Here is a 22,430-nt window from a genome sequence, read left to right on the forward strand (position 1 = left end):
TGTGGAATTGTTCTTTCCAGGATGTTTTCATCCTCCTCCATCTCTGATTGCTCCTTCTTTCCCTTCTTTACAAGTATGTTTTCTTATTCCACTTACTAAATATAAGTGTTTCTAAGATTTTTTCCCTTGCTGCTTCTTTTTTTTTTTTTAATCTACACTCTTGGTGATCTTATCCTTTCTCACTGCTTTCATTGTCATTTCTTTTCAACACTGAGTCTATATATTTTTTCCATATTTTCTCTTGATATCTTATTCTATGTTTAAGGTCCAAAGTTAACTTACCATCTTCTGAAAAATCTCCCATCTCTTCACTTTTAAGTCTCCCAGTGACCCACCAAAGTTATCCATGGATCCCTCCTCTTAATCACCTCTCATTAGGACTATGCAGTAAGTGCTCCCTCTTTTCCAGTCCATCCTACTCACTTTTACCAGATTGTCTCCTAATGCATAGTTCTTATGAGAACTAAGAAACTTTCAGTTGTTTCTTAGCAAATAAAAGTTGACCTCCTTAGTCTAGTGTTAAAACTCTTCTGTAGTTATTTCTTAAAATATATTTTAGGATTACCTACAGTAGAATCACCTGATTTCCTTAAAAAAAAAAAAAAAAGAATCATCTGAGGTACTTGACATACTGGGTGCCATCCTAGAATTTTAAGGATCTACTCTGGCTCAGAAATTTGCATTTTAGTCAGTCTTTATATGATTCTAAAGTTTATTAACTTCTGCTGTATGACCTCCCTTTGTTTGTTATAACAACCTTACATGACATCACTCAGTTTCACAGAATCAATATTTCTGCCACATTGAATTACTTGTCATTTTATCATTTTGACCTGATTGTGTACCGTGCTTTCTAATGTGCCTGATCTAGCTGTTTCCTCTATATGAAATACTCTTCTTCTAGGCTCTTCTATCCATCAAGATTCATTTCAAATACTTCATCCTATTTAAGCATTTCTTGACCTGAAATGGAAGTGAGTTTCTCTTCCTCTGAGCATGATTATGCTTTCTTACGGGACTTTTCATAATTACCATAATCAGTTGCTTATAAATAATCCTTTTTTACTATAAACCTGTAAGCTTGAGTTCTGTTATCGTGTCAGGTATACATTTTTAGATTTTCCATAGGTATATAAACATATGCTTTGAGGCCTAAAACATAGATGATATTAAATATTGAATAACTGTTGTTTAAATAATAGACTAATTGGCAATTGATCAATGTATCAAATAGGTAGATGGGTATATATGATAATCTTATTCTACCTCATAGAATCTTATTCACTTTTTCTGCAGTTAAAGTAGAAAAATATCTGGAATTGCTTGCTATTGAGAAAGAGTTGAAGGGATTGTATTTCTGGGAAGCTCATGAAAACTTTCCATAAACAGTTAAGATTGAAAATGCTAATTCCTTTGTCTATCTCCCACGAAGAAGTGAAATAAGAATTTCCCAACTATATTCCCAGCCCTGAAGTACTAGTCAAGGACTGAACATCTAAAGGCCTTCCACATTCCCATTTTATTTATTTATTTTTTGTTTAAATAGATTGGGGAAAGGATACAAGTGGGTTTTTGTTAGAGAAGTCTAGGCTTTTAATATACCCATTACCTGAATACTGTACATTGTACAGAATAGGTAACTTTTCATATCACACACTCCCCTCCCATGCTCCCCCTTCTGAGTCTCCAGTGTTCATTAAGTCACTCTGTATGATCATGCATACTCTAGTGTAGCTCTCATTCATAAGTGAGAACATGCAGTATTTGGGTTTTTGTTCCTGGGTTACTTCAGTTAGAATAATGGCCTCCAGTTCCATCCAAGTTGCTGCAGAAGGCCTTTCATTCTTTTTGATGGATGAGTAGTATTCCATGGTATATACACATACACACACATATATGTATGCCATATTTCTTTATTCACTCATCACTTGGTGGACATTTAGGTGGGTTCCATATTGTTGCAATTGTGAATTGTGCTATGATAAACATACGGTGCAAGTGTCTTTTTAATAAAATGACTTCTTTTCCTTGGGGTAAATACCCCGTAGTGGGCTTGCTAGATCAAATGGTAGATCTACTTTTAGTTCTTTGAGAAATCTCCATTCTGTTTCCAATAGAGGTTGTACTAATTTATATTCCCACAGTGTACAAGCATTCCCTTTTCATCTCATCCCTGTACCAGCATCTATTGTTTTCTGACTTTTAATAATGGTCATTCTGACAGGAGTAAGGTTGGTATCTCATGGTTTTAATTTTCATTTCCCTGACGAGTCAGCATTTTTTCATGTGTTTGTTGGCTATTTGTATATCTTCTTTTGAAAAATTTCTGTTTATGTCTTCTGCCCACTTTTTAGTGGGCTTATTTGTTTTTCTCTTGCTGATTTGTTTGAGTTCCTCATAGATTCTGGGTGTTAGGCATTTATCAGTTGTATAGCTTGCAAGTATATTCTCCCATTCTGTAGGTTGTCTATTCACTCTGTTTGATTATATCATTTGCTGTGCAGAAACTTTTTAGTTTAATTAAGGCCCATTTATTTATTTTTATTTTTGTTGTATTTGCTTTTGGGATCTTAGTCATAAATTTAATATTGAGAATAGTTTTTTCTAGGGTTTCTTCTAATATTTTTTATGGTTTCAGGTCTTACATTTAAGTCTTTAATCTATCTCAAGTTAATTTTGATATATGATAGAGAGAGGGATCCAGTTTCATTCTTCTGCATGTTGCTATCTAATTTTTCCAGCACCGTTTATTGCACATTCTCATTTTAAATATTATTTCTTGGGTATCATTAAGTATAGTTTATGAATTAAGGCATAATTTCAAATAGCTATTTATGTTTTTTATTTTTAAAATGTAATTTACTCCTCAGGCAGTATTTTCCCTTAGCCTCCAGAAATTTACATGTGTGTACTCTCTTTAGGGGCAACCAGTTTTCTGATGACACATTCTGTCCACCAGTTTGTCTATTGTGTAATTAAAGTAGGAGATAGCAGAGTAGTATTCATGAAAACATTTAAAAGTATGATTACTGCATGGCAATGAACAGTGCTGTTTTTTTCATACCTTTAAATGAGAAAGTGTTTGTAGAACCTTTCTCTGGTGGATTCTCTATTACTCTTTGGCATTGTGTTGAGAAATCTGACCTATTTAGCATAATTTTTTTCATTGAAGAATTATTTTCAAGAATATAATGATGCGTGAAATAGTAGTAAATACTCATAAGACATTTTATTCTCCCAAATGATATTTCTTTATTTCTTCTGTTATATTCTTTGCTAGATGGATGGAGCCCACTTATCCAAAGAAATTAGTTGACTCTTAAGTTCCATATTTCTTTGGGAGGAAATAGAATATTGCCAAAGCATGACTAAAATAAAAATTAAAGTATTCCTATTTTAATTTATATACATAAATACACATTTTTTTCAATAACAGCAAAACCAAAAGAGTACCCCTGAGATGGAAAGACAGAGAGCTGTGTACCAGCTAGCCACTAGGCTTGTTCAAACTGCCCGAAACTCTCAATTGGATCCAGACAGTTTACGAACATATTTAAGGAATCTAAAGAAGAAGTATGAAGATGATTTTCCCAGGGCTGAACAAGTTCCAGGAGAGACCGAAAAATAGTAGCAATTCATATCTTGTGCTAATGATATAATATATGTTGATATAAGGAAGCTCCTCAGGTTAATATGAGAACCTGCTCTCATTTTTCTCCTGAGAGCAAAAGAAAATAATATTTGTTAAATTTTATATTTTAATTGAAAATTGCGTTATATTAACCCCACAATTATCTATATGTTCTACATGAAAAAAATTTTTATTATAACTTAAATGAGAACTATTTAAAGGGATGGCTTTTATGTTAGAAAAAAGTCAGTATAATGCACAACTTTTTCTCATTTATGAAAATTTATATTATTAAGTCTTAAGTCTATTTATCCTTATAACTTATAGCTTAAAATATTATTATAAATAGCTTAAAAAAACCTTTCTTTTTAGGTCTAGAAACTTATTTGAGCTTTTCTTTTACATTCTATTCTGAAGTAATAATACCCTATGACTCAACAATTTCTTAATTAATACCTCCAAATTCCAGCACTGGATGGTTCTGAAGTTCATTAGAATGATACTGGAAATGTTAAAATATTCTTTTTGACATTCAATGTAGTTCTAAAGAGTGAAAAAAAACAAATAGATATGTCGTAATGCAGAGAGTACCTCTAGAAGGGAGAGAGGAAGCATCATTACCAAGGCTTTCAGTTTTTCAAGTAACCAGGAGTCTTATTTTCTACTCACTCACTTCTTCCTTTTTTCCAATTTTAATTTGGCTATCTTTATTGAGTGAGTAAAAGGGCAGGAAAAGGGTAATATTGGTTTGTTTATTTGCCTCAGTTATTGGTTCACTAGGGAGTATTTTAAGAAGTTGTTCCACAGGCATGGGGTTTACACCACCATTTCAGGGTTTACCCAGAGGTCATTCTTGTTTTTGTGAATGGGCAAAAGAGAAGGGAAAACCACCAGTTGTTCGTAACTGGAAACGTCTTATTTCTACACTTCCATTTCAGTAGATGACTTATGGACATAGTCTCTGCCTAAGGTCCTAACACAGGGAAGTTATTCTTTTCTGGGCAACCAAGTATCTGGAATTCAAGGTATACATTTGAACTATTTATTCAGTAAGCTACAGCATTCATAATAATTTGACTCCGCCAAATTATTCACAGACTGGTTAGCGCCATATTTTTTGTAAATAATTGCATATTATATTTTACAACATTTAATATTAATATTTGTTGACTTTATTAAACCCTTCCTTAGCATTCTAATATTAGTAGCCAAATATATTTAAAAAGTTATAATTTAAATGACATACATGCTTTTTTGGAAAAGTGAGTGTAAAGTACTTTTAATTTTATGTTCAATATATATTAAATGTCTTGTTAGACTACATTCCCTATTGTCATGTTTTAGCAAAAGAGTGTCACAGTGTTTGTATTTGACTATTAACCACATTTTAATTCACAGCCTTTGAAAGGAACTATATTGTATGTGGTCGTTCCTAAGAGCAGTTGAGAAATTTAGGATTGTGGCAAATTTCAAGAAGGCACCGAGGAGGAAAAGGACATAGCAGATTGTTTGGGATGGCAAGAAAGAAAAGGGAGGAAGCAATAAAAGACAAGAGGAGTAGGCAGTGGGGGAAAAAAAAAAAAGACAAGCGGAGATAGGTACAAAGTATCAAATATGTGGAATATCATTTCCTCAAATACATTAACTTCTTTTTAGATTTAACCCCAGTGTTAGATTCCATCCAGCTTTTAAGGAATGTTTCATCAATTATAGCTTTTGATGCAAAAACTGCAGCCAACTGATTAATCCCTTTTTGAAATAGATTTAGATTTAGATACTGAATTAAAAATAGGTTTATATCTTCTTAAAATTAAATCACTTTTTCTTAAACCATTTTGGGTATAGCAGAAACATACCAAAAAGCAAATCAAATTAAGATATAATTATTATGCCATGGCACTATAGAACAGAGGTGAATCCTAGGGAGACAATCCATTCTTCAATTTTAAGATCTATTTGCCCTACTCTTCATTTCTTCTTTGCCTTTGCCTTTCTCTAAAATTACAGATTATTATCTCATAACCCAGCCTTTCAAGATAAATTCCAATAATGTTTCAGCAAATTCCTTTAATTTCTCCCTCAAAGCCATTCTTTAGTCTTTTCTACCTTTCTCCTCACAGGATAAAGTCCTTCGTAAGATAGTCTTTTTCAAGTTTAGGGGTAAAGTATGTGGGAGTGGAGGAGAAAGGCAGCTTATACTCATGCCTAGCAAGTAATGCACTTATTTTCAAATTTATAGTCAGTAAAATTAACTTTTTTGGTGTACAGTTTTGTAAATTTTAGTATATTTATGCATTCATGTAACTAGCAAAATTAGAATACAGAACAGTTCTATCACCCCAAAAAATTACCTTGATGCTGTCTCTTTATAGTCAAATCCTTCCCTGACCCCTAACTGTACCCCAGCAATCACAGACCTGTTTTCTTTCCCTATAGTTTTGTTTTTTCTACAATGTCCAACAAGTGGAAACCATATAATGTGTAACTTTTTGAGACTGACTTCTTTCACTTTGCATAATGCATTTGAGAGTTATCCATGTTGTATCTTTTAAAATTTTATTTCAAAATATTAAGAGTGTACAAATTTTTTTTACATGGATACATTTTATAATGCTTAAGTCAGGGCTTTTAGCATGCCCATCACACGAATAGTGTTCATTGTACCTGATAGGTAGGTTTTTACTCCACTTCTTGATTTCCTATGACCTTTACATCTCTTTGTGCCCGTGTGTGCCCATCAATTAGAGAGTACATGTGGTGTTTGTTTTTCCATTTCTAAGATATTTTGCTGCAGATAATGTCTTTTTATTGCTGACAAGTATTCCATTGTTTGTATGTGCCACAGTTTGTTATCCATTCATTCACTGAAGGACGTTTGGGTTTCCAGTTTTCAATGATTATGAGTAAAGCTACTATAAACCTTCCTATAAAAGTTTTTGTAGTAGCATAAGTCTTCATTTATGTTAATTTTAGATTAAATGGGAGTGAAATAGCTGTGTCATATGCTAAGTGTATGTTTAACTTCCTAAGAAGCTGCCAAACTGTTTTCCAGAGTGGCTATAACATTTTGCATTCCCAGCAGCCTTGTACGAGAGTTCCAGTTGCTCCTCATGTTCATTAGTACTTGGTATTGTCAGTTGTCTTTTTTAAAATCTAGCCATTCTAGTAGGTGTATGGTGAGTAATACTTTATTCTGATAATTCTTTAGCTAGCAGTGATATTTTTATTTCTCTTTTTCCTAAATTATTTTTTTAGCTTCTTTTAGCTTACCTTCTCTGATAGCACATTTCTAAATCTGTCCCTTCAAGTAAAAGTTTTAGGGTAGGTCTTAGTTTTAGAAAGCCATAAGATAAATCTAATTCAATAAATATTCACAATGGACCAGGCAACATATTAGGTGTCAGGAGTACAAAAGATAGGATATCTGACTTTGAAGACCTCAGGTGTAGTAAAGAAAAAAACACATATGTTAGGATTGAAACACCATCTGATAAGTAAAATAATAGAGGAATGTATTAAGGTAATGGCACAAAGAATGTATAATTTTTGTGGGTCAAATGTAGTTTAAAGGCTAAAATATGTCAGCTGTTTAGGAAGGAAAAGGCATCTTAGATAGAAGGATCAGCCTATGTAGAAGCAAAGAGATGTGAAACAGTAAGCAGTTTGGTTTAGCTGGAGGATAGAGTGTGTATGAGAGAGTGACAAAAGGATGAATCATGCTGCTTTATATCAATTTCTCTTATAAATCACTGTAGAGTTTTAAGCTGTGTTTGTTGTTGGGGGCTTGGGGAGGAGTGGTGGTGGTAGTGGTGGTGGTGGTGGTGGTATAACATGATCATTAATAGATTTGCATTGTAATAATATCATCTAAGTGTAGCTTGAATAATGCTGATATGGGTGATTGAAACCACAGTTAAGGAGACCAAATAGCTTAAGAGACGATTTCAGTAGAGTTGATGAGGGTTAAAGGTAGAAACGATGAAAATGGGCCAACTGTGTGTGGGAGGAGAGAAGAGTGGAGTGGGCAGAATAGCTTGTCAGGGAAAGAAGACATTGATTTGAAAGATATCAGGGAGATTAGTGACTGATTAACTAGATTTAGTGACTGACCTAATATTTTAGTGAGGGAAGGTGTTATGAGTTGAATTTTGTCCCCTGCAAAAAAGATATGTCCAAGTCCTAACCCTCAATACCTCAGAATGTGACCTTGTTTGGAAATAGGATCGTTGCAAGTATAATTGGATAGGATGAGGTTCTATTGGAGTAGGGTGGGCCCCTAATCCAATATGACAGTTATCCTTATAAAAAGATGCCTCTTCATATGGCATTCCCTGTGTGAATGCCATATGAAAAGAAAGGATTGGAGTGATGCATCTACAAAGCCAAGGAACACCAAAGATTGCTGGAAAACCACTAATGCTGGAAAGAGGTAAGGAAGGATTCTCCTACAGGTTTCAGAGGGAGCAGAGTCCTAGAGACACCTTGATTTAGGACTTTTAGATTCCAGAACTATGAGACAAGAACTTTCTGTTGTTTTAAGCCACCCAGTTTGTGGAACTTTGTTATGGCAACTCTAGGAAACTAACACAGAAAGGAAGAGTTAAAGATGATTCTGGATGGTGTTGCCATCAATCATGTTAAGGAATATGGAAGTACTCAGAATTCCAGTAGGAAGAAGTCCCTGAAACTTAGATGCTGCTTATTGCCCACCCTCTAGGACAGGTATGAACCATATTCAGTAAAAGAGATGATTACACCAAATTCATTAAGCTTTCTTACAGTTGAAGATATAAGAATAGAAGGATGGAAGAAAAGGATAATTGTAAAAAGATTTGCTGGATCAGCAATGTAATATTTCTTTATATGCTAGAGCTAGACTAAAGGTAGCTTTTGGGTTTTCCTCACACTAACACATATTTTCAACTAAAATATGTGACTATCTTATATGTTACTAGTAAAAGTAAATACTCAAATGTTAACACTGTGTATAGTATGAACTTCCTTTGTATTTATGAGTTTAAAATATGCTCAGTTATACTAAAATGTATTTTAATTCAGTGTGTAAATAAACATTTCTATAATTCAGTCTGTAATGTATTTGTTTTTTTACTTAAATGAAAGTGGAAGGAAAGAAAAAATAAGTAATCTAGTTATATTGCTCCATGTCTTTGCTACTTTTGCTGCTTTATGTTCTGTCCTTTAGAAACTACTATAATATTCACACAGTTACCATGAACACTCTTTTCCTGTGAACTGTTAAAGTTTTGATAGTCTCCCGACTGCAAGTGAGTGGTGGAAACTGCTACTATCTGCCATAATTTACTAAGACCAATCCTAAAATATACAGTGATGAGGTGGGAACAGATCCTCATTGTCAAGAGCTATTAAGAGTCTGAGATTTTCACCCTAATTGCAAACTAGTAGTTTAGCCTACCACAGTTTTTGCTGTCAGAAGACAAGAGACTCCTGGGTTGGAAACAAAGGGCTTTATTACTGCACAGCAAACAGCATGAGCTTCATGCTTGTGTTTGTTTCACTCACACCCACCCCCGAAGACATGGAATGGTCCAAGGAGATGAGCACACAGTGTATATGTGTCACAGCTGAGGATCTCTAAGCTTGAGAAATTCCAATCTTTTATAATGAGCTTCAAGAAAACCAGCTTACCCTTTGCCCTTTGCCCTGGAGAAAGATATTACCTTTATTATACTAGACAGTAAGCAAACCTGCTCTCTACTCCAGAGGGAGACATGATGTCTGTCTTCCAAGGCTGCTCACTATACAAACATCCTTGAAAAGCTAGTCTATAATGAATAGAAGTTAGTGCCTCTGTTCCTAAGATAGGCAGTAACATGAAAGATCCACGGAGAACTGTCTTCCAATTCTCATCTTTGTGTTGCAAGCTAGACCACACAGATACAGAGAGAAAAGTCAGGTAGCCTAGGTATTAAAAAGAAAAGAGCTAAAAAATTGTCTTCAAGTAAATTCAACTTTTTTAGGCTAAGTTTCTTTGTAACCAAAGAACATACAGATTTAACTAACATTTTCATTTTGATGCAATGTTGGATCAAAATAGTTCTTTTCTCTTTGTATCCAAATGCATGTAATATGTGCTGGGTGCAGTGGCGGGTGCCTGTAGACCCAGCTACTTGGGAGGCTGAGGCGAGAGGATTGCTTGAGCCCAGGAGTTTGAGACCAGCCCTGGGCAACATGGTGAGGCCTCATCTAAAAACAAATGTGTATAATTTATTCCACTGTATAGAAGGCAGAGTCATATATTGATTAAAAAGTGATCTGAGATGTCATATGAAAATATATTTTCTGAATGAATGTTCAGTGCAATACAAACTTACATGAAGTTAATAGTTTATTAACTTCTAAGTCATACATTGGTAAGCATCCTTAAGGAACTTAGGATAAAGACATGTATTAATCAGCTTTCTAAATTCAGGTAGTTCTGTAGACGAACAGGAATTAAAAGTGAAAATATTCCATTTGGTAGCATATTGTTGGTTAATAGTTGAGTCCTGATGGTTATTCTGCAAAGATGTATTAGTTCACATGGATCTTGGTATCTTGTTGAAGGAATGTAATCCAACCAATTTGAAATAATTGGACGTCTTCCTAAACTCAGCTGTGTCTGAAGAAAAGGGAAATATTTTAACTTTTGTAATGTTTTGTCATTTGTATTAAATACAAAGTATTAACAGTTCTATTTTTTATTTAAATTAATAAAATAGATCTCAAATTTATATAACTCTTTTTATATAACTTTATATAACTTTTTTTCCAAAGCATTTTCACCTGAGGCAGGTATTTTATTCCCACAATGATAAAGTTTAAATCATGTATCTAAAGACACAAGGCAAAATTTTTCTACAATTAAATGTCTGGACAAGTTTTAATTTTAGATGGGTTGTACTTATATTTTATGAGCTTCTCCATCTAGAGTAGTTACTGTCAACTTGACCATATACTGGAATTATCTGAGAGATTATAAAAAAGACCAATGCTCAGGCGCTACTCCAGAATTTTGATTCATTTGTTCTGGGATTGGGCACAGACCATAAATACTGAAAGTTCCCCAGGTGATTCCAGCCATTGTAGAGTAAAACTATACACAAAAAGACCTGACTGGAGGCCTGTCCAAATGAAAAGATGTCTTTTAAATGTTTAGGAAGATATGTCTTTAAAGATTTAATCTTAGCAGACAAATGTCAATAGGTTGACGGAGGAGGAAAAGACATTGTGTATTACAGAGATATTTCCCCAGTAAAACCCATACTCCACAGGCTACATGACACTTTTGCTTATCTAATTATTACATATATAATTTATTTATTATTTAGTCAATCGTCAACTATTTAAAGAATAATATATGCTTAGTATTGTGCTAGGCTAGGTGCTTGGGGATAATTGCTAGGCTATGCAAAATAGACACATTCTTTGTACTCAGAAGAGTCATGGTATGGAGGTAGAAATATCTAAACATAAATTTACAATAAAATATATGTGCCATGATAGAGAAGACTACTGGGAAGTGTGGAAATGCAAAGCAGGGGCATTTAAAGTGTTCTTTAAGCAGTTTTAATGCTATTCTTTATCTTCTTGATCAATGCTACTTTAGCTTATTAAACTGCAATTGATTTAAAACCCAGCTATAAATTCCTTGCCACTCAGGCAGGTGATTTTGGTCAACTTACTCTATCCTAGTACTCTTCTACTGGGGTTGTACCTTAGGAATAGCAATCATGAAACTGGTTGAGAATTGATATGTTCTGTAATAATTGTGCAGGACTAACACGGGGCAAGGACAAGCAAATTTCTGAAAATGCAAACAGTTTTAATTATTTTTGGTTTTAAAAATGGGCTACCAAAATAATTTGACCAATTTACTTTCCTTACAGTTGGCCCAGGCATTGATATTCATCGCTGAGGCATTAAAGAAAAAAAAAAACAACAAAAAAAAAAGCACAGTTATATCTCTTATGAGTTTATTTCTAAAGTTATACCTTTAAAGATTAGGGGAACTGCTGGATTCCTTGGTAATTTGACTTGTTTAAATTTATAGGGGGTAGCTTCCTCTCCATTAAACAGACTTATTTCCTGATACTAATGGGCATGATAAAATTTGGTGTTGAAACTTGCAATTCATTTTGAAAGGGCAAACATACCCCATATATGGTCATTTTTTTCTCTAAACTTGATTTATTCCAAAAACCTTATCAAGGAGATGGTTTCCACTTTTCTAAGGAATAGGTATTTTCAATTGAACAAACATTTTAGCCTTTATTTATATTTTTATAATGCTTAAAATTGCTATGGGATTTTGAATGGAAAAATCTGTTTCTTGGTATTGATTATATTTGTGGGGAGAAATTTAACCCTTGTTTTGAAATATTGTATTGGAAAGGAGGTCTGTTAAATTTTTAACTGATTTTGTTTTTAAGAGACATAGAAATCTTAATAAACACAGTTCATTATGTAATTAGGATGTAATAATATATATCTACTTAACACTAAAATAAACTTAATGAATATAACTTAAGATTTTAAGATTCTTTCATATTTATAAAAACAAAATTATGAAGTAAAGGGCTAATGTTTGAGATAATTTAGATTTTGCCTGTTATGTTTAGTAAGCATATATTACTCAATGATTAATTGGTCACCGGTTGTAATCTATAGATTTAAATTTAACTTTATTTTTTCCTTGACAATTTTATCTTAAGATTTGTCAATATTTGAGCCCAAACCTAAAAAACAATGTTTTGCTTACCTCTATTTCCCTGATCGAAATGGCAGAAAGCACTCTGGAACACAGCACTAAACATATTTTGGCATCTTCCTGGATGTCAACCAATTCATGATCAACCATTATTCTTACTCTTGAAGGGTAGAGCAATATTGTTAAGACAATGTTGATAGGACTTTTTTCTCTTTCTAAGATTCCATATTGCAGGAGTATTTTTAAAATGTTAGACTGTCTTGTCTGAGCTACGTAAAGTAGAGGTGTGATGCCACTTAGTGGGCTTGGACAGTATACTGGTGTGAAAGTTCTGTGAATGAAACAAAACAAAAACTTACTTAAATATAGAATTAAGAAATGCAATAAACACTCTGTCTTAACAGTAATGGTAAAATAATAGTATTATCTTAAATATTAAATCTCTTAAATATAACTTTACCTTTACATATGTCTTAAACGGAGTTTTCCAGCCTGTGACTGTAGACCAAACTGAAGGTTCAAAGAATACTCCTACTAAACATTTAACCCCACCCTTACACTTGTAAAAATAAAAAGATTTAAAATGTGTGGAAAGTGTTAACTTTTAGTAATACCAATTCCATTTGAGAAATCCATACCGATTTGGGCAGTATTATAAAACTGATATAGCTCTGGATTATCTAAAATAAAAAAGAAGGACAGACCTTTTGATTTAACTTTATTAGCAGAATAGAACTATGTGACCATTTTGATATCTTTTTGTTTTTGTTTTTCTTGATGATATGTCAGACATGAGCTTGAATTGAGTTTACAGATTAGATGAAAAAGGAATAAATGCAATTACCTTAATTCTATTTTTTTCACTTTAATAAAATTAGAATTGGTATTCCTGGGCTTAGGAAATGTAAATAATAGTGAGAGCCATATCAGGTCCCTCAAGGGTAGAATTTTATTTTTTTCTTAAGTGAAGTTTGTCTCTTCTGAAATCTTATTTTTCCTGGAGTGCCACATAAAGGCTAGACTTAAATTTCTCCTCTCTTATAACAGAAATGAAATTTTATTTTTTCTAACGTTATATAGTGCTTATAGTTGTTTCATTTAATAGACTTTTAGCTTGCTACTGAGTTTGTCGGTCAATGTAAATGTAGAGTAAACATGGTTGTGGTGTCCTTGACAACAGGGGATTTTATATTAGCAAACCTTAATTTTGCCAAGTAACATGGTTTTTAGAACTAAGGAAAGGGAAATTTTATTGATTCTTGTCTCTGGAATTCTCTTGACTGGCCTAAAATACTAATATATTCTGCAGAACAGCATACGAAGTATAAATATTGGATATAAACAAATATGCAGAGCAAGTCTTATTCAAAAAGGGGAACTTTAGATTACAGATATAGTAATTAAGATGGTAGCTAGCATGGTATAATGATATTAGTAGTGGAGACTTAAACATTCTAGGTTCTATGTTTTGGTTCTCCTAACTGGCTGTGCAATCTGGGGTAAGATAGCCTCTTTGAGACTCAGTTTCCTCAAGCATTTATGTACTCATTTGCTCATTCCTTCACTAATTTATTTAACACTGTCCAGAATGTACTGAGGAGTAGATATACAGAGATGACAGAAGCAGTCCTTGATTTTTATAGTCTAGTAAGTAAAAGAGAAAAGACATTCAGTAAATACAATACAAAGTGATAATGGCAATGATGTAAGCATGCTCAGGGTACTGTAGAAGCACTGAGAAGGGGTACTTAACTTTACCTGCTACAGTCATTTCCTGTAGGTTACCCAGGAACTAAGACTTGAAGGATTAATAGATGTTTTCTAATAAAAAGACTGGAAAGAATGTTTTAGGCACAAGTATAAACCAACATTGGAGGATTGCTATACCTGAACTACCTATATAAAATAAATGTTTTGTGTTAGATGAGCTGCTATCAAACTGTTATTATGTGAAGAATCCTAGAAAACTAAGAAAAGAGAGCTTCTCTGGTTGAAGTGGATTTGAGGGTCCTATAGCCCTCCCCGTGCTGGGTCCCTTGTCAGGGGCTCCTAAAAGTATAGTTAGAAAATCACTGAGACCAACTAGTTTATCTCTGAAGCTTCATCAAGCTCTGAAATCCAGGATTTTGTAATTACAAAAAATAGTGTGGTGTAGTGTAAAGTAGCATTCTAGAAATCAAAGTGTGGATTTTTCCATTACTCTGCCACTGGTGTCTGTGTACACACATACACACACACACACATAGAGAGAAAGAGAGAGAGAGAGAGAGAAGAGAGAATGAATCATCTCCAGACCAGTAATGTCCTGAACATCTCATGTTTTTTACAAATAATTCCAACACATATAGAACTCCTAAACTATTCCTTCTAAATTATCTGTCATTGATATGCAGTTTCCCAACCACCACTGTATCCAGCTATTTCACGGTTCTTTGCTTTGTATGTGTTCTTTATTTTGATTCTAGGACAAGTCCAGCTCACCTTATAAGACCCTGTCCAATAAACTCTTTTGTGAAGTCTTTGATTACCCTGATCTTTCTCTTACTCCTCATGACACTTTGTACATACATCTTCATTAAGCTCTTATTTTGGAAAACTTATTTAACATCTCTAAACTTTCATTTTCTCTTCTTCAAAATAAATGGTTGAGCAAGATGATCTACAAAAATGTAAGCCCCTAAAGGACAGTAATTTTACTCTTAGTTCACTACTGTATCTCCAAGTGCCTAGAACAATGCTGGGCCCATTAGTAGGCACTCAGATATTTGTTAATTGAAAATTTTTTACTATCATCCTGTGTGAGTATGTATGTATGTATGTATGTGTGTGTTTCTTGAATTTGTTCTGTGGCTTTCAGGCCTAACAAGATTTTTGTTGATATGCAATCATTTAAACTTTTCAAAGGGAGTTTAATTTATTCATCTTTCTAGTTCTTAAGAAGATATTTGACTTAAGAGCCTTATAAATATGGGAATTCAGGCAACTTAGGGTATAAAATATACTGTAAGTGGTCATTATTAAGATTTAGAGATATTAGTTGATTCTAAGATGCTAAGATTGACATTACCTTTAGAAGATATTGAATAAATACTGAAAAATGCTGAAAACATGACTAAAACTCAAATAGGTTTAAAATGATATTTAAAAGTCTAATCTGTACCCAAATGACATATGATTAATCCTCATGTTTAAAGAGTATGTTACTGTAAACCAAAATTTGCTTAATCTGTACTGACAGTTAATTATAACAGTACTTATATGGATGGAGTGCAGCAAGCAAAGCAAGAATTAGTTTTTAAATGTGAGGTTAATGAACTGAACCCTCTGTATCTGAAAACCTGTCATATACGCTTATGAAATGGAGCATAATATTTCCACATAGACATGCAGAGAATGATTCAGTTTCGTAGCTACAATTATTTCTAAATTTTTCCTACTTCTTCCCTCTTGGTTTCTAGCAGAAAAATTTAATCAATTTTTTAAAATAATTTTATCTCTGGGATGTTTAACACAGTCAACTTTCTTGAGATCATGTTTTCCTTTTACTTAGTCAGAGCAGTCTCTCCAAGTTACCCGTCTATCTCTTTGGCTATTTCTCCTTAACCCTCTCTCACTGGCTCCTTTTCTCTGCCCTTAACATCCAAGTAAATATGCATGTCCTTTTGACCAATTTTCATTTGACTAATTATTCTCAGTCGATTTCATCCATGACCATAACTTCAACTATAATCCATTCATTTATTTCAAAAAATATTGAATATATGCTATATGCCAGGAACTATTTAGGTACTTGGGATATATAAATGAATAGGATAAAGATCTTTTCTGTCTTGCTTATATTATAGTGAGAGATGACCAACAATAGGATGAATAGAGCAAATAAGCAAATTTTATAATATCTTAGCAGGTAGTAAGTACTATGAAAGAAAGAAAATGTACAGCAGGATAAAAAGTATGGATGTGCTGTGGATGGTTGCAATGAGGGTATTTTCCAATTTTAAATAGAACAATAGGAAAGGGCATTACTGAAAGGTGAAATTTGAAAAGACTAGAAGGAGAAGATGGGAAAGTAGCCATTTGGATATTTAATGGCCCTGAGGCAGGAGAGTATGCCTGCAGTGATGAAGGAAGAATAAGGGAGCCAGTGTGGCTGAAATAGGACAGAAGTAATGGATGCCACATCATGTAGAGCCTATGGATCACTGTAAATGGAATGAACGAGGCATTGGAGGTTTTGAGTAGAAGAGTAACATGATTTGCCCTTTGTTGAGAATTTGTTACAGAATAGAAAGAGAGAAACCATTTAGCTTGGGACGGTGTGATAGCAGTAGAGGTGGCCAGATTCTGTATATTATTTGCAGGTAGAGCCAACAAATATCCTAGTAGATTAGGGGTGAGATATAAGAGAAAGAGAGGTATCAAGGATGGAACTTTATATCCAGCCATCTACTACACATCTCTACCTGGATATCCCTTAGGCAGTGCAAACTCATATGTCCAAAACTGACTTTTCAGGTTTCTTGTAATATCTTATCTTGGTTTTGTGACATGACCATTGGGGTAAGCTAAATAATGCCCCCTTAGTATGGGGAAGGAGTCTTTGCAGATATGATTAAGATAAGGATCTTGAGATGGGAGAATATCCAGGTAGGCCCAATGTGATTGCAAGAGTGTTTATAAGAAGTATCAGAGAATGATGGAAGCAGAGTCAGTGAAGGAGATATGATGACACTATAGTGCTGGCTTTGAAGATGGAGGATGAGTCCATGAACCAAGCAGAGCAGATGGCCCCTAGAAGCTGGCAAAGGCAAGGAAGGAGATTTCCCCCTAAAGTTTCATAAGTTATAAGACCTGATGAAACCTTGATTTTAGCTCAGTAAGACTCATTTTGGACTTCTGACCTCCAGAACTATAAAATAAATTTGTGGGGTTTTTTTCTTTTTTGAGATAGGGTCTTATTCTGTTGCCAGGGTGCTAGAATACAGTGGTGTCATCATAGTTCACTGCAACTTCAAACTCCTGGGCTCAAACGATCTTTGTGCCTCAGATTCCCAAGTAGCTGAGACTACAGACATGCAACATCACACCCGGCTAATTTGTATATTCTTTTGTAGAGATGGGGGTCTCACTACATTGTTCAAGCTGGTCTCGAACTCCTAGCCTCAAGTGATCCTGCATCTGACCTGTGTTGTTTTAAGCCATTAAGTTTGTGACAATTTGTTGCAGCAGTGGCAGGAAAACTAATACAACTGGTCTCAAAATTTAGAAATCTGAAGATGAACTCGTTTCTCTCTTTGACTCTCCACTTCTACCTAAAAATATCTCTTCTTTTCCCCACTGCTATTGTTTGTTTTAGTTTAAGTTCTCCTTATAATTTACCTGGATAGTTGTATCAAAGGGTGGCTGGAAGTTGGAGAGCATGATGGCAGAGCAGAATTAGTTTTCTCCTCACAACTATTATAAATACTCATATAAGCTAAGTAAGCACACTAATTTGCTATGCAAATTTAGTTTCCAGGAACTTCTCTAACCACCTCCCCTTTTTAAATCAGATCACTTCCCTGAACCCTTCGTACATAGAACATGGTACCTGGAGTGTTTGAGTAGTCTACCAACTGTTTCCCTGGCCCTAGCCTCAACCTCCCTTCCCACAATCCAGTCTTCAAATGGGGGCTGATGTATCTTTTTATTCTACAAGTTTGACTTTCATCAGCCGGGCATCACCCATGGTGTAAATTTCCTATTTCTCAGTTTGGCCTACAAAGTCCTTCCAGGCTTCATCTCTCTTGCTACCTGATTCCCATCTCACTCTCCAGCTATTACTAAACCGCCAGTCGTCACTGCATACAACATGCCATTGTGTCTTACTTGGTTTTAGTCATCCTCTTTCTGCCTAAAATACATTTCTTCAAGGGAAAAAAAGGGGAAACTCTCTTTCATCTTTTAAAAATCAATTTAAGACATCACCTCTTCTAGAGAGCCTTTTCAGATACCTACTCCTCCCCAATAATGTTAACAATTTCCTTCTCGGCTCTCCTACCTGTACATGTTTCTAGTTTTGTACTTATAGTGTAATTATAACTGTTTCTTACATTGATGCCTCACTTACTAAGAAAGCTCTTCCAAACCAGGAATTATGTCTGCTTTGTTTTTCTATCCCCACTAAACAACACAGTGTCTGAGCACTTAAATAATGCTTAATAAATTATCACTGTTATTTTAACTGAATGACATCATCTCTCTTTAACTACTTACAACCTGTCACACAATGGCATTTAGACGTTTGTTGAAGGTTTGTTGTAAAAACAAACAAACTTAAGTTTCTTTCCCTCATTAATTCAATCGCCTCTCCTCCAGGAACCAATGTAAACACTTCATTATTATAAGAGGGAAATTATCAAACTAGGGTGAATTAGATCAATATTGTTTTGTTTCTATTAAATTTGAGATACCACATGGCAATGTCAAGTAGAAGGCTAAATATAGTAGGATTCTGGAGTTCAGAGGAAAGGTTAGGGCTGGAGATAAAAATTTGGGAGTTATTGGCATGTACATAATATTTAAAGTCATAGGACTGAGTAAAATATTTGAGGGAAAGCATATATAGCAAGGAAAAGGGAGAACCCCCAGGCAAAAGCATGGTTTCCTTCAGGAAATAGTTAACTCACTAATACTGGAGCTGTTCAGGAAGAGACCAATGAGCGTCAGCCAGGGATGCTCTACAAGAGGTTGCTCTACCGGGGTAAAGATTTGCTAATGAATTCTTAGGCTTTGTTCAAATCTAAAATTCTATGATTCTGAAAGATCAAAATGATGTTGTGGTTAGTAGAATTGGCATGTAATGAGTTTTAGTTTGTGGATGCATCTAAGTCGAAATTTATTAATTTTAAAGCTGTCTCAAGACAGTTCTTAATGGCACTGTATCATGTCCCACTGTGTGTTTCTCTTTCTTTCATTTTCCTTCCAGTTTTTTAATCTCACTCTCCATTTTTAATTCTTTTTATTTATTCTCTCTTCCTCTGTTTTACTTTATTTTTCTTTCCCAGGGGCCTGCCAGGGCTGCATATAGGCATTGCTTAGCACAGGTAGCAACACTCACCTTTAGAAGCTGCTGACATCTGCTATAGTTACAAATATAATGGTTACTTTCAAAAGTGATAACAGACTTAAACCAAAGGCATGAAACTATAAGAATTCTAGAAGAAAATGTTGGAAAAACTCTTATAGACATTGGCCTAGGCAAAGAATTTATGAAGAAGACTCCAAAGGCAATCACAGCAACAACAAAAATAAATAAGTGGGACCTGATCAAATTAAAAAGCTTCTGCACAGCCAAGGAAACTATCATGAGAGCAAACAGACAACCTACAGAATGGGAGAAAATATTTGCATGCTACAATCCGATAAAGGGCTGATAACTAGAATTTATATGGAACTCAGGAAAATCAGCATTAAAAAATCAAACAACCTTTTCAAAAAGTGAGCAAAGGACATGAACAGAAACTTTTCAAAAGAAGATAGACTGATGGCCAAGAAACATATGAAAAAATGCTCAACATCTCTAATCATCAGGGAAATGCAAATCAAAATCACAATGAGATATCACTTATCTCCAGCGAGAATGGCCTTTATCAAAAAGTTCCAAAACAACAAATGTTGGTGTGGATGCAGAGAGGTACTCATACACTGCTGGAGGGACTGCAAACTAGTATAACCTCTGTGGCAAGTAATATGGAGATATCTCAAAGAGCTACAAGTAGAACTACCACTTCATCCAGCAATCCCATTACTGGACATCTACCCAAAGGAACAAAAGACATTCTATTAAATAAACATCTGCACTTGAATGTTTATAGCAGCACAATTCACAATTGCAAAGATGTGGAAACAATCCAAGTGCCCATGAATACATGAGTGGATTAATAAAATGTGGTATATATATACAATGGAGTACTACTCCGCCACAAAAAACAGTGGTGATCTAGCACCTCTTGAATTATCCTGGATAGAACTGGAGCCCATTCTACTAAGTGAAGTATCACCAGAATGGAAAAACAAGCACCACATGTACTCACCATCAAATTGGTATTAACTGATCAACATTTAAGTGCACATATAATAGTTACATTCACTGGGTGTCAGGCAGATGGGAAGGGGGCAGAAGGGATGGGTGTACATGCACCTAAGTGGTGCAGGATGCACCGTCTGGGGGATGGACACACTTGAAGCTGACTTGGGTGGGGCAAAGGCAACATATGTAGCCTAAACAATTGTACCCCCATAATATGCTAAAATAAAAAAAAATGTGCTTTTGGAAGGTTTCATTTACTGATATTCCCAAACCACAGCTATAGGTTCATGTACTTGAATAATTACTAAGGAATGCAGTCCAGAAAACAGTTCTGCTTTAGGCAGAACTGAAATTAGTTTAGTCTTTAACTGATCTCATCTATTTTGTTTTTCATTGCATATGTTCTCCTATGATTGTGCCTAGTACAGTGCTGCATACATAGTAAGGTGATCCATAACTATTTTGTTGAATGAATGAACAAATGCACATCCATTCTAATCAGACTAATACCTAAAACTAAAGAATAAATTGGAGTTGGTGCAAAATAGGTAACCTTCAATCTATATTACAGACTCTACATAGAGGCCATTTGGGAGAATTTATCTTCATCAGATCCTCAGTAGTACTCATTAGGTAGATTAACATGTTCAGATTATAAACTTGGGTCTATAATAGACTTGACTTTCATTGTGCTCAATTCTGGAGAATTTAGAGTCAAATTTATTGATGTTTAATACACAAATAGGGAAATGTCACGCTTAATAAGTATTACTAAGTGAAGATATGTATATATTCTCAATTGTACTGTGAAAGTCCACTTATATGTATATACTATAAATGTACGGTCTCAGGATTCTCAAAAAGAAAAGATCACAGTATTATACAAAACAAGGTCTTTATTTAGAGAAACCTAAATTTTCTAACATTGCATTACCCTTAGCACTAACATGTAAGCTGTATGGAGAAAGTCTAATAATTTATTGGTACATAATAAAGTATACATAGGTAAAAGTTGAATACATAATGAAGGAGTGAACAAATGAATGAGCAATTTAGTCAGGATTCCTTATCCCTATATAGTCACTGTACAGATTAATTTTAGAAGAAAAAGTACTCTAACCTTCTAAAGATAAATTTTCTCTTTTTATGATGAAAATATATGAGATTATTACCTCCATATCAGTGCCAGGTTACAACTTCTGTCTTGAACATAGTCTTTTGTCTTCTTGAGAAGCAATTCCACAAACTCAGGATTACCTTTTCTGGCAAAAACCCAGTACAGAATTGTATTTACGCATATTTCAGTAAATTCGAGGTTAAAATTTAGTTCGAAATGATATCCTGATTTTTCCACAAACGTAATAAAATCTGTGAGTAGTATGTCAAACCCATCCAAGTCGACGTATCTCAGAATTTTTGCCAGTGTTCTGTAAATCCTAGGTTCATAACAGTGATATCCCCACTGACCCAAAAACTGCAAGGAGGGTCTTTTAACAATTTTGTCAAGGAGATTGCAGAATATATTGCTTCTTGGACAAGAAGTCTTACGACATAATTTAAAAGATTTATTCATTGCTACTAAGGCAGCAATATAGAAATAAAATTAGAGGTTGGCATACTGTAATCCTTCAGTTACATATTTTGATAATGTGGTGAGCTGTAGTCCACAAACAGGAAGTGCCTTTTAAACTGTAGTCAGAAAAAATATCATATGAAATATCATCATAAAGTACTGGGTGACATCACAATAGATGGAGATCTGTCATCAGCGTAGGTCAGAAATTTGAGTATTATATGTAACTGGTGACAGTTAAGAGAGAGACATATTGGACAGAAATGGCATGCGTGCATGAGAGCTAAGATACAATATTTTTAACTTTCTAAGAGTTCAGCTCAAGCTAGTCTGTATATTTCTCAAGTGCTAAAAGTGCAGTCTATATGTACATTAGACTAAATAATATTAATAAACTGATTGTTCTTTTTAGGCTATCTTATAAACA

General features: G+C 34.3%; 2 protein-coding genes across 2 annotated transcripts in view; one reads left to right on the plus strand and one right to left on the minus strand.

Annotated features, from left to right (window-relative positions):
* Nucleotides 1-4,012, plus strand: part of MSH4 (mutS homolog 4) — an 86,953-nt gene extending 82,941 nt beyond the window's left edge. The window contains exon 20 of the mRNA XM_069478096.1: nt 3,437-4,012. Coding sequence (XP_069334197.1) covers nt 3,437-3,628 — 192 coding nt within the window. The 3' untranslated portion in view covers nt 3,629-4,012. The remainder of the gene's footprint in view (nt 1-3,436) is intronic.
* A 6,052-nt stretch (nt 4,013-10,064) lies between these two features.
* On the minus strand, nt 10,065-22,003 carry ASB17 (ankyrin repeat and SOCS box containing 17). The gene is made up of 3 exons (XM_069478097.1): nt 21,603-22,003; nt 12,411-12,690; nt 10,065-10,271 (listed from the first exon to the last, which is right to left on the minus strand). Exons 1-3 carry the CDS (start codon nt 22,001-22,003, stop codon nt 10,065-10,067), a joined length of 888 nt encoding a protein of 295 aa, XP_069334198.1.
* Between the last annotated feature and the right edge of the window lie 427 nt (nt 22,004-22,430).

The sequence above is a fragment of the Eulemur rufifrons genome, chromosome 8 (genome assembly GCF_041146395.1).
Source record: "Eulemur rufifrons isolate Redbay chromosome 8, OSU_ERuf_1, whole genome shotgun sequence".
Taxonomy (NCBI): domain Eukaryota; kingdom Metazoa; phylum Chordata; class Mammalia; order Primates; family Lemuridae; genus Eulemur; species Eulemur rufifrons.

Coding starts and splice junctions, on each gene's coding strand:
- ASB17 (XM_069478097.1), bottom strand. CDS start 22,003: ATGAATAAATCTTTTAAATTATGTCGTAAGACTTCTTGTCCAAGAAGC. Junction 12,691..21,602: donor AACCTGGCACTGATATGGAG/GTAATAATCTCA, acceptor TTTCATTCACAG/AACTTTCACACCAGTATACT. Junction 10,272..12,410: donor TTTCGATCAGGGAAATAGAG/GTAAGCAAAACA, acceptor CCTTTTCTTCAG/ACACAGCTGAGTTTAGGAAG.